Below are 19,443 nucleotides of genomic sequence, written 5' to 3' on the forward strand. Positions count from 1 at the left end.
GTTTTAGATTCGATGGATTTTTGTGGTCACTATTAAAAGAATCAGTGTTTGCCAAACAACTTATGAACTAGAAATCCAATTAAAGTAACATTATTTTAAATGTGTTATATGTCACTGGAATTAATTTCCTAATTTAATTACTAAATTCCAAATCTGATTAGAATTCAGTGGGGAGCAAAAATGACTTTGAGGAGAAAAAAAAAAACAGATAAAATAGGGTTTCTTTTTGTTATGGACAAGTCAAACCAAACTTCATAGTTTTTGTAAGATTAATACTAGTATTTTAGTTCATTTTCATCATATTAGAGGCAAACACATTATCTCCCAGGGAACAGAATGGAATAATATACACCCCAAGTCTATTCATAAAAGGACTTTTTGAAAATGAGGTTATCTGGTTGAGTTGGCTGAAAGTGCACTGATATCAAGTCATGGTGATGTAGCCATAATTGGCATCTACACTGCCTCCGTAGTTCACTGGAAATAAAACCCTCACTGCCAAATACGATTAGTTTACATGTCAGTCTGTACTGCTAGCTATTTCTACAACCTCAGCACCCAGCACCATACATCCTTCATAAATTGTTCCCAATCTAATGCGGTCGTCTAACAGATGTCTACTGAGCACCTATTATGTGCTGATTCTTCCAGCTGCAAGGCTCAGCCCTGAGGGTGAACACTGGTGGTCTCCACCTGCAGAGAAACCAGAGCTGCTTACAGGAACATCTGTATGACCATGGATCCCACTCCATGTTGCAAAGTGCTTCTGATTTTGAACATTTCTGAGTGTAAAGTGATAGGGGCTAGAATTCCACAAGCATAGTTACCAAATTCACATGACCGGGTGAAGAAAAAAAGGCAAGGACCGTTTCTCTGAGTATACAAGCAAGAACTCACATATAAAACCAGCCACAAACATTTAGGGCAGTAGACATGCTCAACTCCATGCTTGGCGTGTGACATCCATTCTCAGGTAGTTTCATAATACCTTTAGAAAATCTGCACTCTTATTCTGATCTTTGCTTTACAAATCAGAAATCTGAACTTTAAGTGTCTGGTCCAGAGTCATCCAAAATGTAATAGAGACAGCAGAAAGAAAGAAAAAAAAAGCAAAACGAAATGGAAACACAGCAGTCTGTCCCCTCCTTAACCACCGTGGAACAGTTCAGTGAACGCCGCAGAAGGGTAGGGAACGAAGATTGAGTTCTCTGAGCTTAGGAACTGAGAGCCTGAAAATAAGACTGAAATAGAAGTACAAGTAATTTCAGAAAAATTTAGGAGTCCTGTTTCCTTAATACTTTTCTCCAGAATTTATACTGTTTGTGAAAAGTCCCTTTTGTCAGTGATGAGTAGAGACAGTCACAGCTTGCTTGCTCTAATTGTACCAATGACCCATGAAGTGGTAATTCCAGCCACTCCCAGAAAGTCTGAGAGTCACTGCAAACATGTAAAATACATGTTCTTTTCAATGTGGCGAAGCTGAGACAGAGATGCCCTGGCCTGTTTTCTCTGTTATCTAGGAATCGAAAGTAAAAGAAAGAAAGAAGTTATGTAAAGAAAGAAGGAGGTATGGGTAAATGCGAAGTGGTTGATACGCCTTCCCCTGCCCCCATTAAAAGCTTACTTCCCTGGGTCTTCCATGGCAATCTTTCTCTATTCTGGTATGAGGGGAATGTTGGCATCTGTATTTCTGCTTGGTACAGTCCCCAGCTGTTTGTTTTCTTTTCTGATTTGTATACTTGCTGAAGTTATCTCATTTGTAGCATTAACAAATAGTGTCATATGGGAAGGTATTTCTGAGATGTTTGTAGAATGGTTTTTAATGTGCGTCAACGTCAATAGGAGGCTGGGAGTGTTAAGCATCAACCTCACTTGACTTGAGTCCTGAGACACTGATGACTCACTAGAGAAGAAGATGGTAGGGCTCAAGCAGGACCACCACCTAAAAGCCTCTGTGAGAATAGCAGATGGTCCTGTGTCTGTAGATCTATCACCCAGATTCAAAGCGAGAATCAGATCAGCAGAGCGGCGAAGGACCTCCCATGTGGCAGCCATCAATAACACAGGAAGACTGAGCTACTGAGAACAGACAACATGACACAGATGAATTCTGTTGCACATTTATTAATTATCTATGAAATTCACATGGTAGCTGTTTCCATGTAAGGAGCAAGGACCAACGGTTCTTCTCATTCTCCCTAAGAGGTATGTTATCTCACAGGAAACACCATTTCACTCGCAGCCTTCCTGTTCAGTTTATCTTCCCAAGACCCAGGGTCCAGACAGCCATGAGTATCCACTGTCTTTTGATTCTTTTCTCACAAAACTTCTAAATTACTTTAGCTCCCCTTTCTCCCATTCAGCTCTTGGCTGAATGTCTTAATCCCCCATCTCCTTTCTCAGGCAGTACAAATTAATACTGCTTCAGCTGTTTACAACTTTACCTAGCTGAAGTTAACACCAATTAGCAAGCCAGATATGCACCGCCTACCAGTAATTTCTTTTAACAGAAGGCAGAGAAATATTTACAAAGTAATTTTTGTTTCCCTTCGTTACCTGTACGTTTCCAACCCTCACCCCACGCACTGCAGTATTTCCAGCTCTGTGCAAGCCCTTCCAATTCCCTGGAGATTAAGCAAGAACATTTCACACAGACTTAGGAGCTACTGTCAATCACCAGGTGACACCCTCCATCTTTCTCCTGTTTTAGCCCCTGGTGGTATTTCCACCTGTTGTTGATAACTTTTGCTGCATACATAGTTGAGCGAAGGGGTCTTGGCTCTGCTTCCAGGGACCATGGCCAAGTGCTCTCCTTTTAGAAAGAACTGCCACTTCCATAGCCCTTATGATAGTCTTGACGCCTACAAGTGCCAGAGCAGAGCTAGGGCTCACAGTAGGAGGAGCCACATTATGTTCAGGACATAAAAGGGGTGACTGCTTTGTCCCCTGCCTTTTTTTGTCCTTATAGGACACCACATAAATGCAAGAGGAATGCTTCCTTGTGTCTCACTGCCTGATGGTGATTCTGACAAATAAGTAACTTTTGGTTTTACAAATATAATTTTCCTTTACAGTAAGAGTGACAAGGAAGGTTTAGGACTATGCACCCAAAATGGACATAAAATATAACTTAATCAGATTGGTCATTGGTAAGCAGATAAGAACAACCATACTGGTGAGTTCTGTTTTGATATAAGCCCAGTGTGAGAAGATCACAGCAAATCCCTGAATGTCGTGGGCAAAGACACGCAGCAATCATCCTCAATGACAGATGCCATGATGTCCAATCCCTGAATGTCTTAGAAGTCTTTTTTGCGTTTTGTGCTGGGGCACAAGTATTTCTGTAAGCAGTATTGGTCAGTGAGATGTGAATATAGCCCTCAGAGTTAAATGATTAAAGATTTATTCTCTGCCACATAAAATAATGTCTTCGATCTTCAACAACTAATCTTATGGCCCCAATTTTCTTATCTGTAAAATAGAAAAGACAACAAATAATTGCTGAGGATTCCATTATACTTAAATAAGAAGAGTTTGAAAATTTTTCATTTTTATTTATTATATTTGCATGTCTCATTCTTTAAAATGACTTTAAGGTTATTTTTTTTGATGTTTGCATATTCATTTTATTTATTTGAAAGTCAGAGGAACATAAAGAGACAGAAACAGGAAGAGACATCTCTATCTTGCTTTTGCTGCTTACTACACCAAATACCCACTAAAAGCTGGGGCTGGATACAGTGAAGCCAGGAAGAGCAAGCTCCATTTGACTCTTCCACATGGTTGCAGCAACTCAAATGTTTGAGGCATGATCTGTTGTTTCTCTGGCTCATTAGCAGGAAGACAGATCAAAAGTGGAGGCAGGACTCGGTTTCAGACACTCCAGCAAAGGATGCGGGTGTCAGCTTAACTCACAGGGCCACAACACCCGTGCTGTAACTCATCCAACAAATGCGATGGATGCGGCAAGTCAGGTAAGCTGCATTAAACAAGTAATTATTTTTCTTTTTTTTTCCTGGTATGTATTGAATGCTGGGATATCAGCCATGAAAAAAAAAAGAGAGAGATCACTTTAGAGGCCCACAGCTAGAGGGAGAGACACAAGAATTAGAAAGCAATTTCTAATTTCTTAGAAATTTCTCAGTGTGATTTTGAAGATAGGATGTGAAAATTACTAAGATTCAACTGAAGGAGCTACTCACTGGGTTTTACTGAAATTAAGGAAGTGTTATGAAAAAAGTAACAAACATGAGTTTTTAAGAAAGATTTAGGAGCATAAAGTTCCTGCACAGAGAGTGTTCCTGCTTCCACTGAAAATGTCTAGGCAAGCAGGACATTCATTAGGACCGTTTGTAGATATGAGACCAGAGCCTTACTACTTGTGTCTACTTATTCTAGAAATTTAAGAATACAAATAGAATGTCAAGTTTTCTGATTCAAGCTACATTAGAATTCAATTGAATAGAATTATTTAGTTCCATAGAAACCTTTTGTCCTTTTTAAAAAAAATAAGTGATAGAAGAATCATTAAGAAAAATAACATTGGGGCCCGGCGCCATGGCCTAGCAGCTAAAGTCCTCATCTTGAACGCACCGGGATCCCATATGGGCGCCGGTTCTAATCCCGGCAGCTCCACTTCCCATCCAGCTCCCTGCTTGTGGTCTGGGAAAGCAGTGGAGGACGGCCCAGAGCCTTGGGACCCTGCACCCGTGTGGGAGACCTGGAAGAGGTTCCAGGTTCCCGGCTTCGGATCGGCGCATCACCGGCCGTTGAGCTTACTTGGGGAGTGAATCATCGGATGGAAGATCTTCCTCTCTGTCTCTCCTCCTCTCTGTGTATCTGACTTCATAATAAAAAATAAATAAATCTTAAAAAAAATAACATTGGCCTATTGTTTCTGTTGCTTCCTAAATTCTAATCTGGCCTGAATTGTGGCCCCTCTCCTGAAGACTGAGTAGCTGGCTCCAACAGTATTGCTCTTGCTCAAGTCCACGGCCCTGAAGGCTTGTTATCTTTAATTTCAGGGTCCTCCAGTGCACCCACTGTCTCCTCCGCTGGGACTTCCCGATGCACTGAAGTCTTTTCTGTGCACCGTTGGGTTTTTCCAGTTGCTCAGAACTGGTCTTTAATCATTTCTCCCAGATGGATACTAAAATTTCTAGTGTTATGGTCTTTGTTTCTGTTCCTCTGACTCCCCTCGTGTTTTTTTTTTTCACTTGCACTTCAGGTTTCCCAGGACATTGTGCATTCTTACCTTTTGTGTGTTCAGATTGGAAAGATTCGCCTCATCAAGAGTGTGTGTACGCACACACACACACGCGCGCGCAGCTACGTAAGAGAAATTGATCTTGAACTGTTGAGAAACACAGGAGCGTATCAGTGGGATCCTCACTCTTCACCCACCTGCCTTCTGCCAGTTTTCTGCTGTATTTAGTTCTTATGAAGCACGTGTAGGTGTTGCTTTTAGACTTTTCTTCTCTCCAGGGCTAATTTTAGGGCAAGCCATGCTGGAAAGTGTTCTCAGATAACCTGTCCTCCCATCCTGTTCGTTCCCGTGAATGGGCATGGGGCATTTGTGACATTTTTCTTTCTTTTTGGTGTGGGAAAGAATAAAGCCACTTGCGAGGTATAAACTGGACTTTACACACACTTTGCTTTTAGGTGCCCGGTGCTTGTCCTGCCTGAGGGCTGTAAATCTACTCCCTCTGGAATGGCTCTGCTTGCACAGAGGTTTTCAAAGGCAGGTTGGCTGTGAGTCAGTGAGCCTGACTTCATATACTGGCACATTGGCTATGGGGACTTCACCAATGTTTTTCTGGGACTCAGCTTTCCTGTTGATAAAATGGGTTTACATCTATGCCCATATCTTGTGTTTGTCGAGATGGTTAAACAAGATAGGTGTATCTGGAGTGTCTGCTATAGGCTGGCCAATAACAAGTTCTTAGAAGTGTCTAGGATTCTTGCACAAGAGTGGCATTGCCCCCTAGGGACAAAGAACAAGATGCAAAATGAGTTCAGTCTACTGCCACATCTGGCCTAACTTGCTTCTAAATCTGAGCATCAAACATTTCTTATTTGATGTGGGCACAGCTGATTACGCATATTTTGTTTCTCCAAGTAAACCACACCCTTTCAGAAACTTGTTCTGACCTCTTCTCTAACTCCTCCCTGCCGGTCCCTGGCCAGCCACCACTGACCTTCACTTACTGCCCTGCCTGCAGCCCGGCACGCGCAGCTCGACACCTGTGGTGTCTGCTCTCACGGCATGACTGCGCGTGCGAGTTCCTGTGGCCCCAAATCCTTCCCAGGTCCCAGGGAAACTCTGTTTGTCATGTACGTGTTCTGGACACATCCAGTCCAGGTCTCAGCGCTGTGCCCTCACTTCTGTAACTGTTGCCTGTTCTTTATATATTACCAGTCTGTTTGTTCAAATATTTATATCCCGCCTGTGGAAAGCACCTCCTGGTAATTTGTCTTTGTGTATTCTATGACTGCAAAGTTTTCTCCTGGGTAGCCCTTTGCTGCCCTTTGCTGCACCTGATCTATTTTTCTTTTTAAATCGTGTGTGTAGGCAGCTGTGGCAGGATTTATAGGGAGCTTCATGCAAGTATTGAGATAGCTACAGCAACACCAAAGAGGTCCTTAGGAAATATATGATTAGCATGTACCACAGGGATTAGTAGTCCTCCGGCCATTGTCTTGCATTGTAACTACATTAGTTTTGCAGGGAAGTTGCTCAATTTATGTACACAGAGTGTGAAGGTCTGCATTATGATCAGGGAATTAGTTTCCTTAAAAAGTCATACCCTCCAGAATACTTAATTATATTTAATATATATATGTTAAATTGGTTGCAAAAGCGAATTATGATAATTTTTTTTGCTGATTTGTCTCTGGTTATCTTCCCTAACTCCAAAAAAGTCTAAGAAAATAAAATGAAAACAATTACTAAGACTTTAAATGGGTTTTAATGTGTTTTTCCAGAGTCAAGAATAAATGTTTTGTAAATACGTTTTAAAACTGCACAAACTTATCCCTCGCTATCAAATATAATCTCCTTTCTGCATTAAACCCATTTTCTTCGAAGATTCATTAATTACACAGTAACTTTCAAAACGCTCTGCTAGCTTGCTCGATTTTAGTAGGTCAGCAGGCACTCTGAAAGTGTGTTAAGGTGGACCGCTGTGTTTATTGATTTTGCCGAGTATCTGCTCCAGGCTCAAGGCAATTGTCTGCGGAAGGGGCGGGAGGCCCATACATGGTCGAGGTCATGCGCATCTAGCCAATTTGTAAGACGATCCCGCCGCCCAAAGCCATCAGCAATCCTTCGCGTAGGGGCACACTCATGCATTCCTGTCAAGTCATCTTGTGAAAGGCTGCCTGCTTCCCGCTTGGCTTGGATGTGCAACCTTAATAAAACTCACTGAGGTCTGGGAGAAAATAGCAGATCTGCAGCAGATACCGTAAAGGCAAGAGTCTAGAATATGTACGCGCAGCTGACTCAGGCAGGCTCCACGCTGACCGGTTACACAGAGAGGAAACAATAAATCTCGGCTACCATGCAATAAATATCTCAAGTTTTACTGAAGGAAACTATCATTATAGTGAAATAAAATAATAATAATAATAACGTTTAGGACAAATCTAAGAAATGGCTTGTTTTCTAAGATTCTTCTACAAACGCTTGCTTTGAGGGGGAGAAAGTCAAGGAACCAAGCAGTTTTACCTGAAATAAAGAACTAGTGTAAAGGTCAGAAGAAAGGAGCGGGTTTTGCGGAGAGGCACGGACGGAGAGCGCTGGCAGCACAATGACAATTTTCCTCTCCTTTGCCTGCCTCGCTGCCATTGTGACTCACGTAGGGTGCAGCAACCAGCGCCGGAGTCCAGAAAACGGTGGCAGAAGATATAACCGGATTCAACATGGGCAGTGTGCCTACACTTTCATTCTTCCAGAGCAGGACGGGAACTGTCGTGAGAGTACCACAGACCAGTACAACACTAACGCCCTGCAGAGAGATGCTCCACACGTGGAACCGGATTTCTCTTCCCAGAAACTTCAACATCTGGAGCATGTGATGGAAAATTATACTCAGTGGCTGCAAAAAGTAAGTGACTGCTTTCGGTTTCTAGTTGCACGGGGGGTTCCTCCGTTCCGGCGAGGATACAGGACCGAGAACTCCTGAGGGGGGCATTTGTGTGTTTACATTTTGCTCCAGGGGGGCAGTGTTTGCACATGCAAAGAGCTTTGCTGGGTTTGATTTCCATGGTAATCCGAGTTTTTCAGGCTTTTGAAAGCCCCTGAAATGCTCCGTGGCTCCTCTCTAGCTTGTGAAGCGGGGACACATTTTTATGACATTTTCTGGGCTTTCCTTTCGTTCCCCCCCCCACGCCTCATTGAAGTTTACTTTGAGTCTTCTCCCTGTCAAAACACAACTTTGATAAAGAAATCATAAAGTTCTCAACCCGGGGAGTGGTGGTAGGGAGATACATAGACAATACCAAGGATATTAATTTAGAAATAAATCGCTTCTATATCAGGAACTCTGTGCAATGAGAATGGCAGGTTATCATAAAATACTTATTTGTTTCAACCAAACAATAAAATGAGCATGTAATGAGAGTGAATAAAAAGTGAAATATTTAGTTGATGAAGTTGAAAATGTAAGTGAAAGAAAAACCTACTAATTTCAGACATGGGTGAGATAATACAAGACTGATTTCTATTATATACTTGCTTTGTCCTTGAGAAAAAAAAATCAAGGAGGTGGATTCTAGTGCGAACTTATCAGAAAGGTGGTGTTTACTCACTCCTGGTGTTGGCAGCCGCTCTTCCCCAAGACACGCACCTGCAGATTAGGGATGAAGACAGCATATGTGTGTTCTGCTGGATTCCCGTGTCCCTCTCTCTCTCTCTCTCAGGGCCTCTAGTGACAGAGGCAGAGCCATCTGGGAATCTGAGTATCCAGATGAATATTACTGTGGAATATACATTTAATCTCAACCTGTCAAAATTAACTTGAGTTGTTTATTTGATGGCTGGTCAAAAAGGCATTTGCAAATTTTGTTGAAATTACGCCTATTAAATTGTGGACACACTATCTGCCATTCACTCTTTGCTTGCCTTCTCATTAAGTGGGTTACAGGTAAATGGCAGATAATAAATTAATTCAACTGACTTGTTACTGTGCAAAAGAGTTCTCCCACAGGCCTATTGCTAATACATTCACTTGGTGCATACAGATAGGAACACAACCAGGCTTCTTGAGGTTAGTCTGTTAACAGAGCAAACCCCTTAAGAAGATAAAAGATAGGGAAAGGACGGTTGCTGTTTTGTTCCTGTGTGGTCACACTCAGCACTGCCTGCTGAATCATGCCAAGTAAGAGCTATTCTACTTCTGTCCACTAGGGACTGAACTAAGATCACTGTTATTTTATTTGGCATGTCAACTGGAATTGGTGGTTTAGAGTTTTCAAATTTGGAAGACTTCTAACCAGTCTTTCTATGACAGACCACAGGTGAAAAATCAGTAGGTAGGAGAATAAGAAATGGAAAACAAACAATTCTTCAGCCTTTTGATGATTGTAACTTAAATTCTAGGTATCAATGGTGGCAGCATATATTTTTTTCCCCCTTTGGCAAATCTTATTTGCATAGTAAATAATTGAGTTTTGTTAACTAGCTTGTCGTTATTCTCAGTACAGCGTCCATCTAATTTTTAATGTGAACACATCATTATAAATGAGTCTGAATTCCTTACGGAGAATGGGGAGAGAAATTTAATCCCAAATTGTTGTGAATGAGCTCTTCTAGCAAAAATGTGACGCTTTGTTTTTCTTAAGATGTACAATCAAAATGGTGATTCAAACATGGTAATGTACATTTTTTGTTGCTATGCAATTATTCAGTGGTGACAGGATAAACACACAATGCTGTAGAGTTTAAATCATGCATGTTTCATATGTTAATTTCCTTCTCTGAAATAAATTTGATTTCTGTTTGCATTGTTGTTGGTCAATGATTATGGCATAGTTTTCAAATCATAGCCAAGCATAACTTTAAAAATGTTCTTTGTTTATATCAAACCTTGCCAGTGTGTATGGAGCTCAATATATGCTCAAAATGCAAAAGTTCAGATGAGTCAGAGCAGTTGACTTGACTATTGTTGGCATAAATTTGCATATCTTTTGTCCTTGTTAATGTGATTGGCCAGAGGACCAAGAAATCTAATAAATGCATTCAAGGAAGAACTTGCTTAGGCTCTTCTAGCTTTCTCTTAATTAGAAGTTTTTTTCAGTTTCATGTTTATTTTGATAATTGATATGGAAATGGTTTTGTGATAAACCTTTGATATGCTTAATAGTGCATCTGATACTAGGTTGACTTCAAGCAGTTGCCATAGAATAAGAAACTATGTACTATGGAAGTTGAGCATAAATATCATTGCATGTAAGTGAAATTAATTCATCCCTTTTCCAACAAAAGTTAATTCACAGTGATTATTATGCAGATCATGACATCACTGTCAGAAAACCTTGTGGTGCTATTTTGTGTCATTGCTAGATGAGGCTACGTAATATACAAGACTCCATTCCCATCTCTGAAATTGATAAAGTGGATTTTTAAAAAACATCCTTCACAAACACTGACCATAGCTGAAAGTCACTTTTGGAGACTGGCACTCTCATATCTCATTCCTCAATGTTTCTGATCCTTCTACTGAATAGAATTAAAAACTAGGTATGCAAGAGAGCAAGTGACTTGCTGGTTACCGTATGTATTGTAATTGTTGTGCCACTGATTTCTTATTGAGATGGGAGTTTAATTCAAGGAGATTAATTTTCCAGGATATTAATATGAGGTAAGTTGTAGCATTACTCTGATATGTCAGAAGAAGAAAAGCGAAATAAAGATGTATAAGATCAGAATTTTACCATAGAAAGCACCTGTGTGTGTGCGTACGTGTGTGTGTGTGTGTGTGATCGACTCTCATCTATGATACAGCTCTTTTCACAATGATTAGCAAGCTTAATAGCAAATACCTAAAACTGACCAGATCATAGGTAAGCAACAAGAAGTACAAGTGGCCCTTGTGCCTTTGGGACTTTAGTTTGATCACTTCCTCTCTTGTCCTCACAAAATTTTTGACTAGTAACTAGCTCTCAAGCAGTATTTAAACAGTTCTTTCCTTTTCCCAGATCTCAAAAGTTCACAAGTATGCACGCTTAAAAAACTCAGATTTAAAATAGATTCTATTCCAGATTTTGGGGATTCTTTAAAAAGTGTGCTTTGTTTTTATCCAATGCCTTGGTGGTTCATGACTATAGTAGCCAATCAGAGAGGATGCTTTTACATTTTATGTTATATTACAGAGGACTTCCTGCATATGTGAAATGAGCAAGCAATTGAAAACCATGCTTTCAGGAACTTATCACTAAATTTGAAGATAATATACTTACATGATTTTTGCAAAATAGGTGGCAGTTGCCAGGAAAGATTAATAGTGATGGTGGTCTTCCAAAGCAAGCTGTGCCAATGTCCCTATCAAATTCATTTGACAAATGGATCCCTGATTTTTCAAGACTGGAAGGAGCCTTTTAAAATCTGTATTAACTTTTCAATCATCAGTTTTGTGGTTTGCTTGTTGCATTTTAGAATTTAAAGATTCAAGAAGAAATAAAAACTCTTTTTGTTCCAGAGGCTAGGGTGTCGGAGCCATCTTTTGCCAAGTGGTCCCCTGCTCAGTCTCTGCAGTAGAGCTCAGGTTTTAGGGCATGTGGATGATCTTCTGTGGATGATTGTAGTCCTTCCTTATACCTGACCGTGCCATTTTGCAATGAGCCTACCTTTCTCATCAAAGTCATTTAATAATTACTGTTGCATCAGTGTGATTTACAATAAGCAAAAAGTTTCATTTTCTTTGAAATTCTCCTACAGTTTCCCATTCTATGAGAATAAAAATGAAGCCCTTTATAACCTGCCCCACATGTTTCTCCTGTTTGACTTCATCCTTTCCTACCTTCAAATGGCATTCCAGACACTCAAATGACATTGGCCTTGTAAATTTTTCTGACAGACAAGCTCATTCCTGTTGTAAAAGATGTTAACTCGGCCCGTCGTGGTACCTAGTGGCTAAAGTCCTCACCTTGCACGTACCGGGATCCCATGTGGGCCCCGGTTTTAACCCCGGTGACCTTGCTTTCCATCCAATTCCCTGCTTATGGTCTGGGAATGCAGTCAAGGATGGCTCAAAGCCTTGGGACCCTGCACCCACGTGGGAGACCTGAAAGAGTCTCTTGGTTCCTGGCTTTGAATTGGCTCAGCTCTGATCATTGTGGCCACTTAGGGAATGAATCAATGGATGGAAGATCTTCCTGTCTGTCTCTCCTCTTCTCTGTATATCTGACTTTCCAATAAAAATAAATACAATCCTTACAAAAAAAAAAAAGGTTGTTAACGCAGCTTGAGGATTTCTTCCTCCAAATCTTAGTATGCATGGACTCCATGTCTACATTCTGCTCTTTGCACAGAAGTCTTCACTGAGTACCATAATCTCCCACCTTCCTCATGTTGCTCAGCGGCTTCCTCTCATATCTTAACATGTTCCATTTCTTCATGGCATTTACTACTAATCAGTAGTTACCTTATTTATTCTATCGCTACCTACTATAAATATAAGCTCCACTGGAACAAGGCCCTCTTCTATCTTGCCAATAGAGTAAACCTTGCCCGTAGAAGAGTGTATGCCACCCAATAGGACTTCAGCAAATATTTACAGAATAAAGATCTGTATTTTCAGACTCTATACCCTGTGAGGGAAAGACTCCACTGTACTTTTGATTGGTTTCGAACTTACTGTTTTTGGTGTCAGATTGACTTTTCTAACATGGTCCCAGAATACGTAGAGAATACAGTTGGCCCCTTTATTCTCAGATTGTGCATTTGTGGATTCACCAAAACTGATATTGAAAACGCTTGGGGGTAAAAAGTGTGTCTGTACTGGTCATGTGCCACCTTTTCTTTGTCATTCTTCCCCAAACAGAATAATAACTATTTGCATAGTATTTAGATTACATTAGGCACTCTAAGTAATCTAGAGATGACTTAAAATTTAACACACCATGTGCATAGATTATGTAGATATGCTGCATCATTTTATATGAGGAACATAATAATCTATAAATGTTACCTCTGCAAGAGTCCTGAAACGAATTTCACACATATACTAAGCGCGACTATAATTATTTTTAATCACTAAAGAAAAATGAATCCTTGTGCTAATAAATATGTGGGTAAAAAGAGACCTAGCTGTATTCCATACATTACTCTTTTAACTGTAGAATATGAGAAATTTGTACTGATGTTCTGCTTCCATTCTTACATATGAAAGGTCAGAAAGCTATGACGTTTGAGTCAAATATTGCCTATCACCTGGATTTATAAACAAGCTTCTGTCTGAAGACAACCACACCCGTTCCTTTATCCATTATATATGCAATTATAAACAAAGATGCATTGGAGTCATTCATTTGTATGTTGTCTGTCACTGCTTCCCTACAAAAGCAGAGGTAAGGAATTACAAGAAAGGCCAAATGACTCCCCCCCCCCCAAAAAAAATTGCTTACTGCCCTCTTGCTCTATATTCCCAGAAGAAAGAGCATTTCTATGGAGTCCAATGCATGGTAAGCTGTTAGATGTATTGTGGGGGAAAAAAAAAAAGATTGCTCTCCTGGAGGCCCACTAATCCAGAGATCCATGCCAGTTGGCAGAGGGCCTGACTAAGCCATTCCTTGGCTTGATGTCTGGACATGCTGGGAGGTGACATTTTAGAGGAGTACAGGCAGGGGACTTTTGTGTCTTTTCTTTCTCCTGTCCATCAAATGGACAGGGAAATATTCGTAAGCCAGATATAGTCAGAAAGAAAAAGTACCTGGATGCTAGCACAGCCCAGCAGCTTCTGGAAAAACAAGCCTGTGCTCCAGGGTCCTCTGCCTTGTCTACCTGTCTCATCCTGCTGGCTGTGGCATTCACAGAAATGTTGACGATACACTAAAGGCATTTGTTCTATTTTCATAGAAATAGGGCATGGGCTTGTGCAATTCTGTCTGTTTGGAAACGTTTCGCCCTCTGTCATTTGTTTTAGATATAAACATTAGAAGTGTTCTCACTTGTATAGATGGGGAGAGGCCAGGGGCAACAAGGGGGTTGCTGGGTTAGAAAATGCAAAGCTTTATCAGACCCTATGCTATAATTTGCTAATTAAGGAGGTTTGGTTTTCATTCGCCCATGGCCGCATCGCTGTGTAGATACACCAGCGGTCTTTTCCTAGGCCCTATCCTCTCCTTTCCATTCCTTTTTTAATCCCACAAGCTATATTGTATCATTTGCTTAGATGCGCAGCCCTAATTACATTCTGAGTCATCCCTTACTTTTGTTTCAATACAAGATTATCTTTTGCACTGAAGTTGGGAAATTCCAAACCCCCTTTGGATTTGGCCCCATGGTCTGAGGGAAGGAGGGCCTCTTGGTGTTTAAATCTTCTTATAATGTGTACAAAAGATGTACCCCCTCTGTTACCAAAGAGGTTTTTAAAGAATGACACTCCATGGATTATTTTCTCTACACGATTGCAGACTATTTAAATGGAAAGTCTGCACCTGAATAGCACAGGCATCAAGTTGTGCCTAAATATCTAAAATATTAGGAAAATGTGAGTTGTGAATATCTTGAGTTGTTAGTGATGCACATGTACATGTAAGCCACCAAATTCACTGGCATCCAATAGGCAAACATACCACAAATTCCTACTCAGTGACTGATGATAATTTTAGAAGATGATGCATTTAAAGTTTAATGATGCATGCAGCTTCGTTGACTAAAAAACATTCCATTTCATAGACAGTCTTGGTTTTTTGATTGTGAAAACAGAATTAGTTATATTTTGACCGTAGACACTTACAGAGTGTTGGAGATTTTACGTCCAAGACAATCAGTAAATATTTTTTAAATTGGGGGAACCAGAATTTAACTAGTCTAGCAGTTACAATGCCCACATCCCAATCTGGAGTGCCTGGGTACTTCCTGGCTCCAGCTCCTACCAAATTCATGCAGACCCTAGGAAGCAGTGGTAGTAACTCCATCAATCCGGTCACTACCACCTATGTGGGGATCTAAATGTTCTCGGCTCCCAGCTCTGGTGCTAAACCCTATATCCGTGTGTGTGTGGGTGTGTGTGTGTGTGTGTGTGTAGCTGCAAAATACATTCTCCGCTAAACATTTATAGTATTTCATAAAATATTTCAGCACAGCCGTTGTCTTCACTAGTAACATAGTATGCGAACATACGGGCATTTATGGCAGCTCAAGATTTCTACACCAGAAGAAGATCATGACATCTAATTACACAGATCAGAGAACGATGTTTGTATCCTCATTACTATTGTCACCAGTCTTTTATTACTTTCTGATTTTACAAAGTGTTTATAAAAACCAAAAACAGAGCTTTGAGATGATAGATGCTTTGTATTTATTGAATACATGAATAATTTATTGAATATTCAGTAACTTATATACATAAGCAATAAAAGTTTAATACTTTGGAAAACATGCACTAATGAGTGTAAAATACTTCTAGCAAGGGAACTCAGTTTTCAAACAAACATTAGGTAGAAGTTTCCTGTGTCATCTAGAATCAAATGGAGGAGCTCCAAGAGATGTGGAACAAGACTTTGCCCAGCACCCTTCTGCTATGTACCTCTCCCGGAGAAAATCCTTGCAAGTTCAAGGACTATAGTTTCAAAAGGAATGCGATGAAACTTTTGAATAATCAAATATTATGTTAGGAAAGCTGCCCAAATGGATCTATTAGTGGGCAAGAAAAAAAATTTAACCTTGGCAATTTGAGAATTGCCTGGATGATGTGAGAAGGGAGGGATTGGAGGGAGATGAGTAGCATTATGTTCCTAAATCTTTACTGAATCACGTGAGGTCTATTCTCATTGTATGAATAAAATAAGTTATAATAATAACTAAATCTGCCATATATAAATCAGTTGAAGGGAATAAATTACCACAGAAAATGCAAGTTTAAAACTGTAAAAAAAATGTGTTCCCATACAAAGTGGAATAATATTAAGCCATAAAAAGAATGAAATTTTATCATGTGCAACCACATGGGTGAAAGTGGAGGTCATTGCATTCAGTGAAATAATCCATGCGCAGAAAGACAAGGCCCTCATGTTCTCACCCAGATGTGGAATCTGTACATTAATTTACCTCATAGAAGCTGAGAGTACAATGATTGTTAACAGAGGCTGGGGAAAGAGAGGGGAATTAAGAGTGAAAAATGTTATTTAATGAATGCTAAGAGAGGGAAAAAAGTGTTAGCATTCTGTTGTATGATAGGATATTCTATTTTTTTAAACGTTGAAAGAATTTTGAAGTTTTTCACCATGCAAAAATGAAAATAAAATGGTTGATGAGAGAGGCAAGTTTATTCTGTCTTACACATTGACTGACGCATCATTGGACCCACACACGTACAATTTTATGTGCAACCTGAAAGTTTAAAAATCTATTTTTTGTGTAACTCAGATTGGTTAATAATAGACATCTTTGGTCTCATGAGGGGCACATTGTGTAATTTTAAATTACTCAATTGTATGATAATTAACTATTTTTAATCTTGAAACATGTAGCATCTCAAAATTGCCTAATATTGCAAATATTCACTTCAGAGTTCCTTGTTAAGGATAGCAAATAAAAAAAAACCCTCTAAATTTTAACTAGGATTTTGATATTTTCAAAAGTTTTCTGCAGATTTGGTAGATCTACAAACCTAATTTTTGTTTCTACTCATAGGTGTCATTTCCTAGGGGTGAGAATCTTACGATAGCCATTTTATTATTGTCACATTTGTATTTCAGTGTTTTTAATGATATTTGTTCATGTTCTGAAGATTGGTTTAGTGAAAGCTAGCTAGAATAAGCCATGGCTTCACTTGCCCCACATCCCTAAGTTGCATATCTCACAATCTCCCAAGAGAATAATTAAGTATATGCAACACTGTGAATTCTAATAGCTTTGTGGAATTTTTCTTGTTTCTCCATTAGACGAATAACGCACAGCTGTTCAATATATTGATGAGCAAAAACTTTGTATCGATGTCAGGCCTTTTATGATGTATTATCAATTTTCTAATTTTCTTGGTGTATCATGGCTTGCTTTTTTTAAAACCCCAATATGCTCATTCTGCACTTTGGAGCTCTTTGAGATGCTAAACTCAGGAAAGCAGAGCTGAAGAGGCAGTCCTTAGAAGTGGGAAGACAAAAAGATCCCAAGTTACTTCCCCCACCAGCCTGTCTTATTTCCTTTCTTTCCTTTATTGTTTTTAATGAAGTCCCATGGAGCCCTCTGCATAGTGGGCACGGGGTGGGGGTGCTGGGATGAGAATGCGTAAGAGGGAGAATGAATGAACAGCAGGTGCAGCAGCTGTCTCTTTATTAGGACTGGGGTGGACTCTGGGGACTACTATACGGGGTTATGGAGTGTCAGAAGGATGGCTTCATGGGGCTGGCACTGAATTCACGGGCATGGTTTTAGAACGCATGCAGGAGCCTCAGTGCTTGGCACTTGCCAGTAGCAAAGGATGGGCTGAGGCCAGCATTGTGGTACAGTAACCTGGGACACCAGCATCCCGTATGGGCACTCATTTGTGTCTTGGAAGCTCCACTTCTGATCCAGCTCCTTGCTGGTGACCTGGAAAAAGCAGAGAAAAATGGCCCCTGCCCACCAGGTGGGAGACTCAGGTAAAGTTTTTGGCTCTTGGCTTTGGTCTTTTCTAACCTTGGTCATTGTGGCCATCTGGGAGACTGAATCAGTAGCGTGAAGATTCTTTTACTCCCTGTTCCCCTCTTTCAATTTGATTTCCAAACTGTTGACTGAATCTTTGAAAAATAAACAGATAGAAATTAAGAAAAAATATAAGCAAGGATAGAGAGCCAGGTCTAACCAGAGTCATCTAATCAAACATGCCCTTTCTAGCTTGTCTGCAAGGCACTGATAGACAGTCATGAAAGCACGGTAGTTCCTAGTGTTGAGATGTCAAATCCTTTAAAATAGACACAAAAGCAAATGTTTTCCATGAGAAGGTCACAATAAAACAATCCAGTGGTGAAGCATGTTTTATCTGGGCCAGACCTTCTGCCTAGCATTGCTTACTGGCTGTGTCACCTGGGGCAAGTTGTACTTTTCTGTGTCTCAGTTTCCTTATAAGTGAAACTGAGGACATAATACCCCCTGCATCACAGTGTGATTGCTACGTGTGAGCATAATTTACATGTAATGCTTTCTATAATTCTTTCACATGGTAAGACTTGAGTGAATCTCAGTTATTAGTTATGGGTAGGAGGTTAGTTAAGTGTTGAGCACTTAACTATCACATCCTTTGAAAGAATTTTGCATGTGTTAATTATTGAATACTTTCACAAGCCAGTAGAAGTTAGAGAACATTAAAACTGACCCATAGGACAAATGAGGAAACTGAGGCACAAAGGGGGAAATAACTTTCTCAAGGTTACCCAGGGGCTGCATCGTTGGGACAGTACTTAAATCTCAAGCTTTCCAGTTCCATGATCTGTGCTGTCAGCCAACCAAGGAATTAGTGATAGCAACTTTTACTGTGTCTCCCCTTGTCAATCCTCAGACTTTAAGTCTAAGTTTAAAACAATTTCTGGAGTGGTTTTTGTGTCTAAGTCCTTAATTCTTTCCTGCTAAATGAGTTGCCCCTTTCTCAAGTTCTGTCACAGCCAGCCATTTATTCCCATCCTAAGACTAAAGCTCCGTGGTTAAATTGACTGTGGGACACAGGTTATGCTGCTGATTGAAGCACAATAGCCCAATTCTCCGAGCCCTCCCACAGGTCTGTTAAGCAGACCGAGGAATCCCACATCTGCAGTCCTTCCCATCTCTTTCCTCAGAAGTATCATCTCTTGAAGTTGCAGAGCTTAATTGAACCTGACTATTTATCCCCAAACTTATCAAAACAGAGAGAAGGGCTTACAATGGCATTACACGGGATGAAGCTGCGTGTTTTAAATATCTTCCATTCAATCTAATGACCTCTCTGTTGGACTCATCTGAAGGCAATCCTAGTTCAAACAGCAAAGGCACATTCTGGAACTGGAAATATTATTTGCATGCACTTTCTTTTGTAGGTCATGTGGAGTGTTGTAAAAATGAGAAGAAAAGTCTTGCTTTCTCAGGCAATGACCTCTTATCTCACTTCCTATTTTATTTGTCATGGTCCCCATTAATTAAAACGTTGCTGGTATTTTGGTTCAAGTCCAAAAGCACTGCTACTTGCGAGCCATCGTTACAGTCCTTCCTCTCTTTCTGCTGGTTCTGGAGGCCTCTGCACCCAGATGCTGAGTTTTAAACTGTCTGCT

At 40.2% G+C, this 19,443-nt stretch overlaps 1 protein-coding gene across 2 annotated transcripts in view; it reads left to right on the forward strand.

The window, feature by feature from the left end:
* Positions 1-7,509: 7,509 nt before the first annotated feature.
* Positions 7,510-19,443, forward strand: part of ANGPT1 (angiopoietin 1) — a 230,262-nt gene continuing 218,328 nt past the window's right edge. For both annotated transcript variants that reach the window (XM_004580678.3, XM_004580679.3), the window contains exon 1: positions 7,510-8,105. In XM_004580678.3, coding sequence (XP_004580735.1) covers positions 7,809-8,105 — 297 coding nt within the window. In that variant the 5' untranslated portion in view covers positions 7,510-7,808. The remainder of the gene's footprint in view (positions 8,106-19,443) is intronic.

The sequence above is a fragment of the Ochotona princeps genome, chromosome 9 (genome assembly GCF_030435755.1).
Source record: "Ochotona princeps isolate mOchPri1 chromosome 9, mOchPri1.hap1, whole genome shotgun sequence".
NCBI lineage: Eukaryota > Metazoa > Chordata > Mammalia > Lagomorpha > Ochotonidae > Ochotona > Ochotona princeps.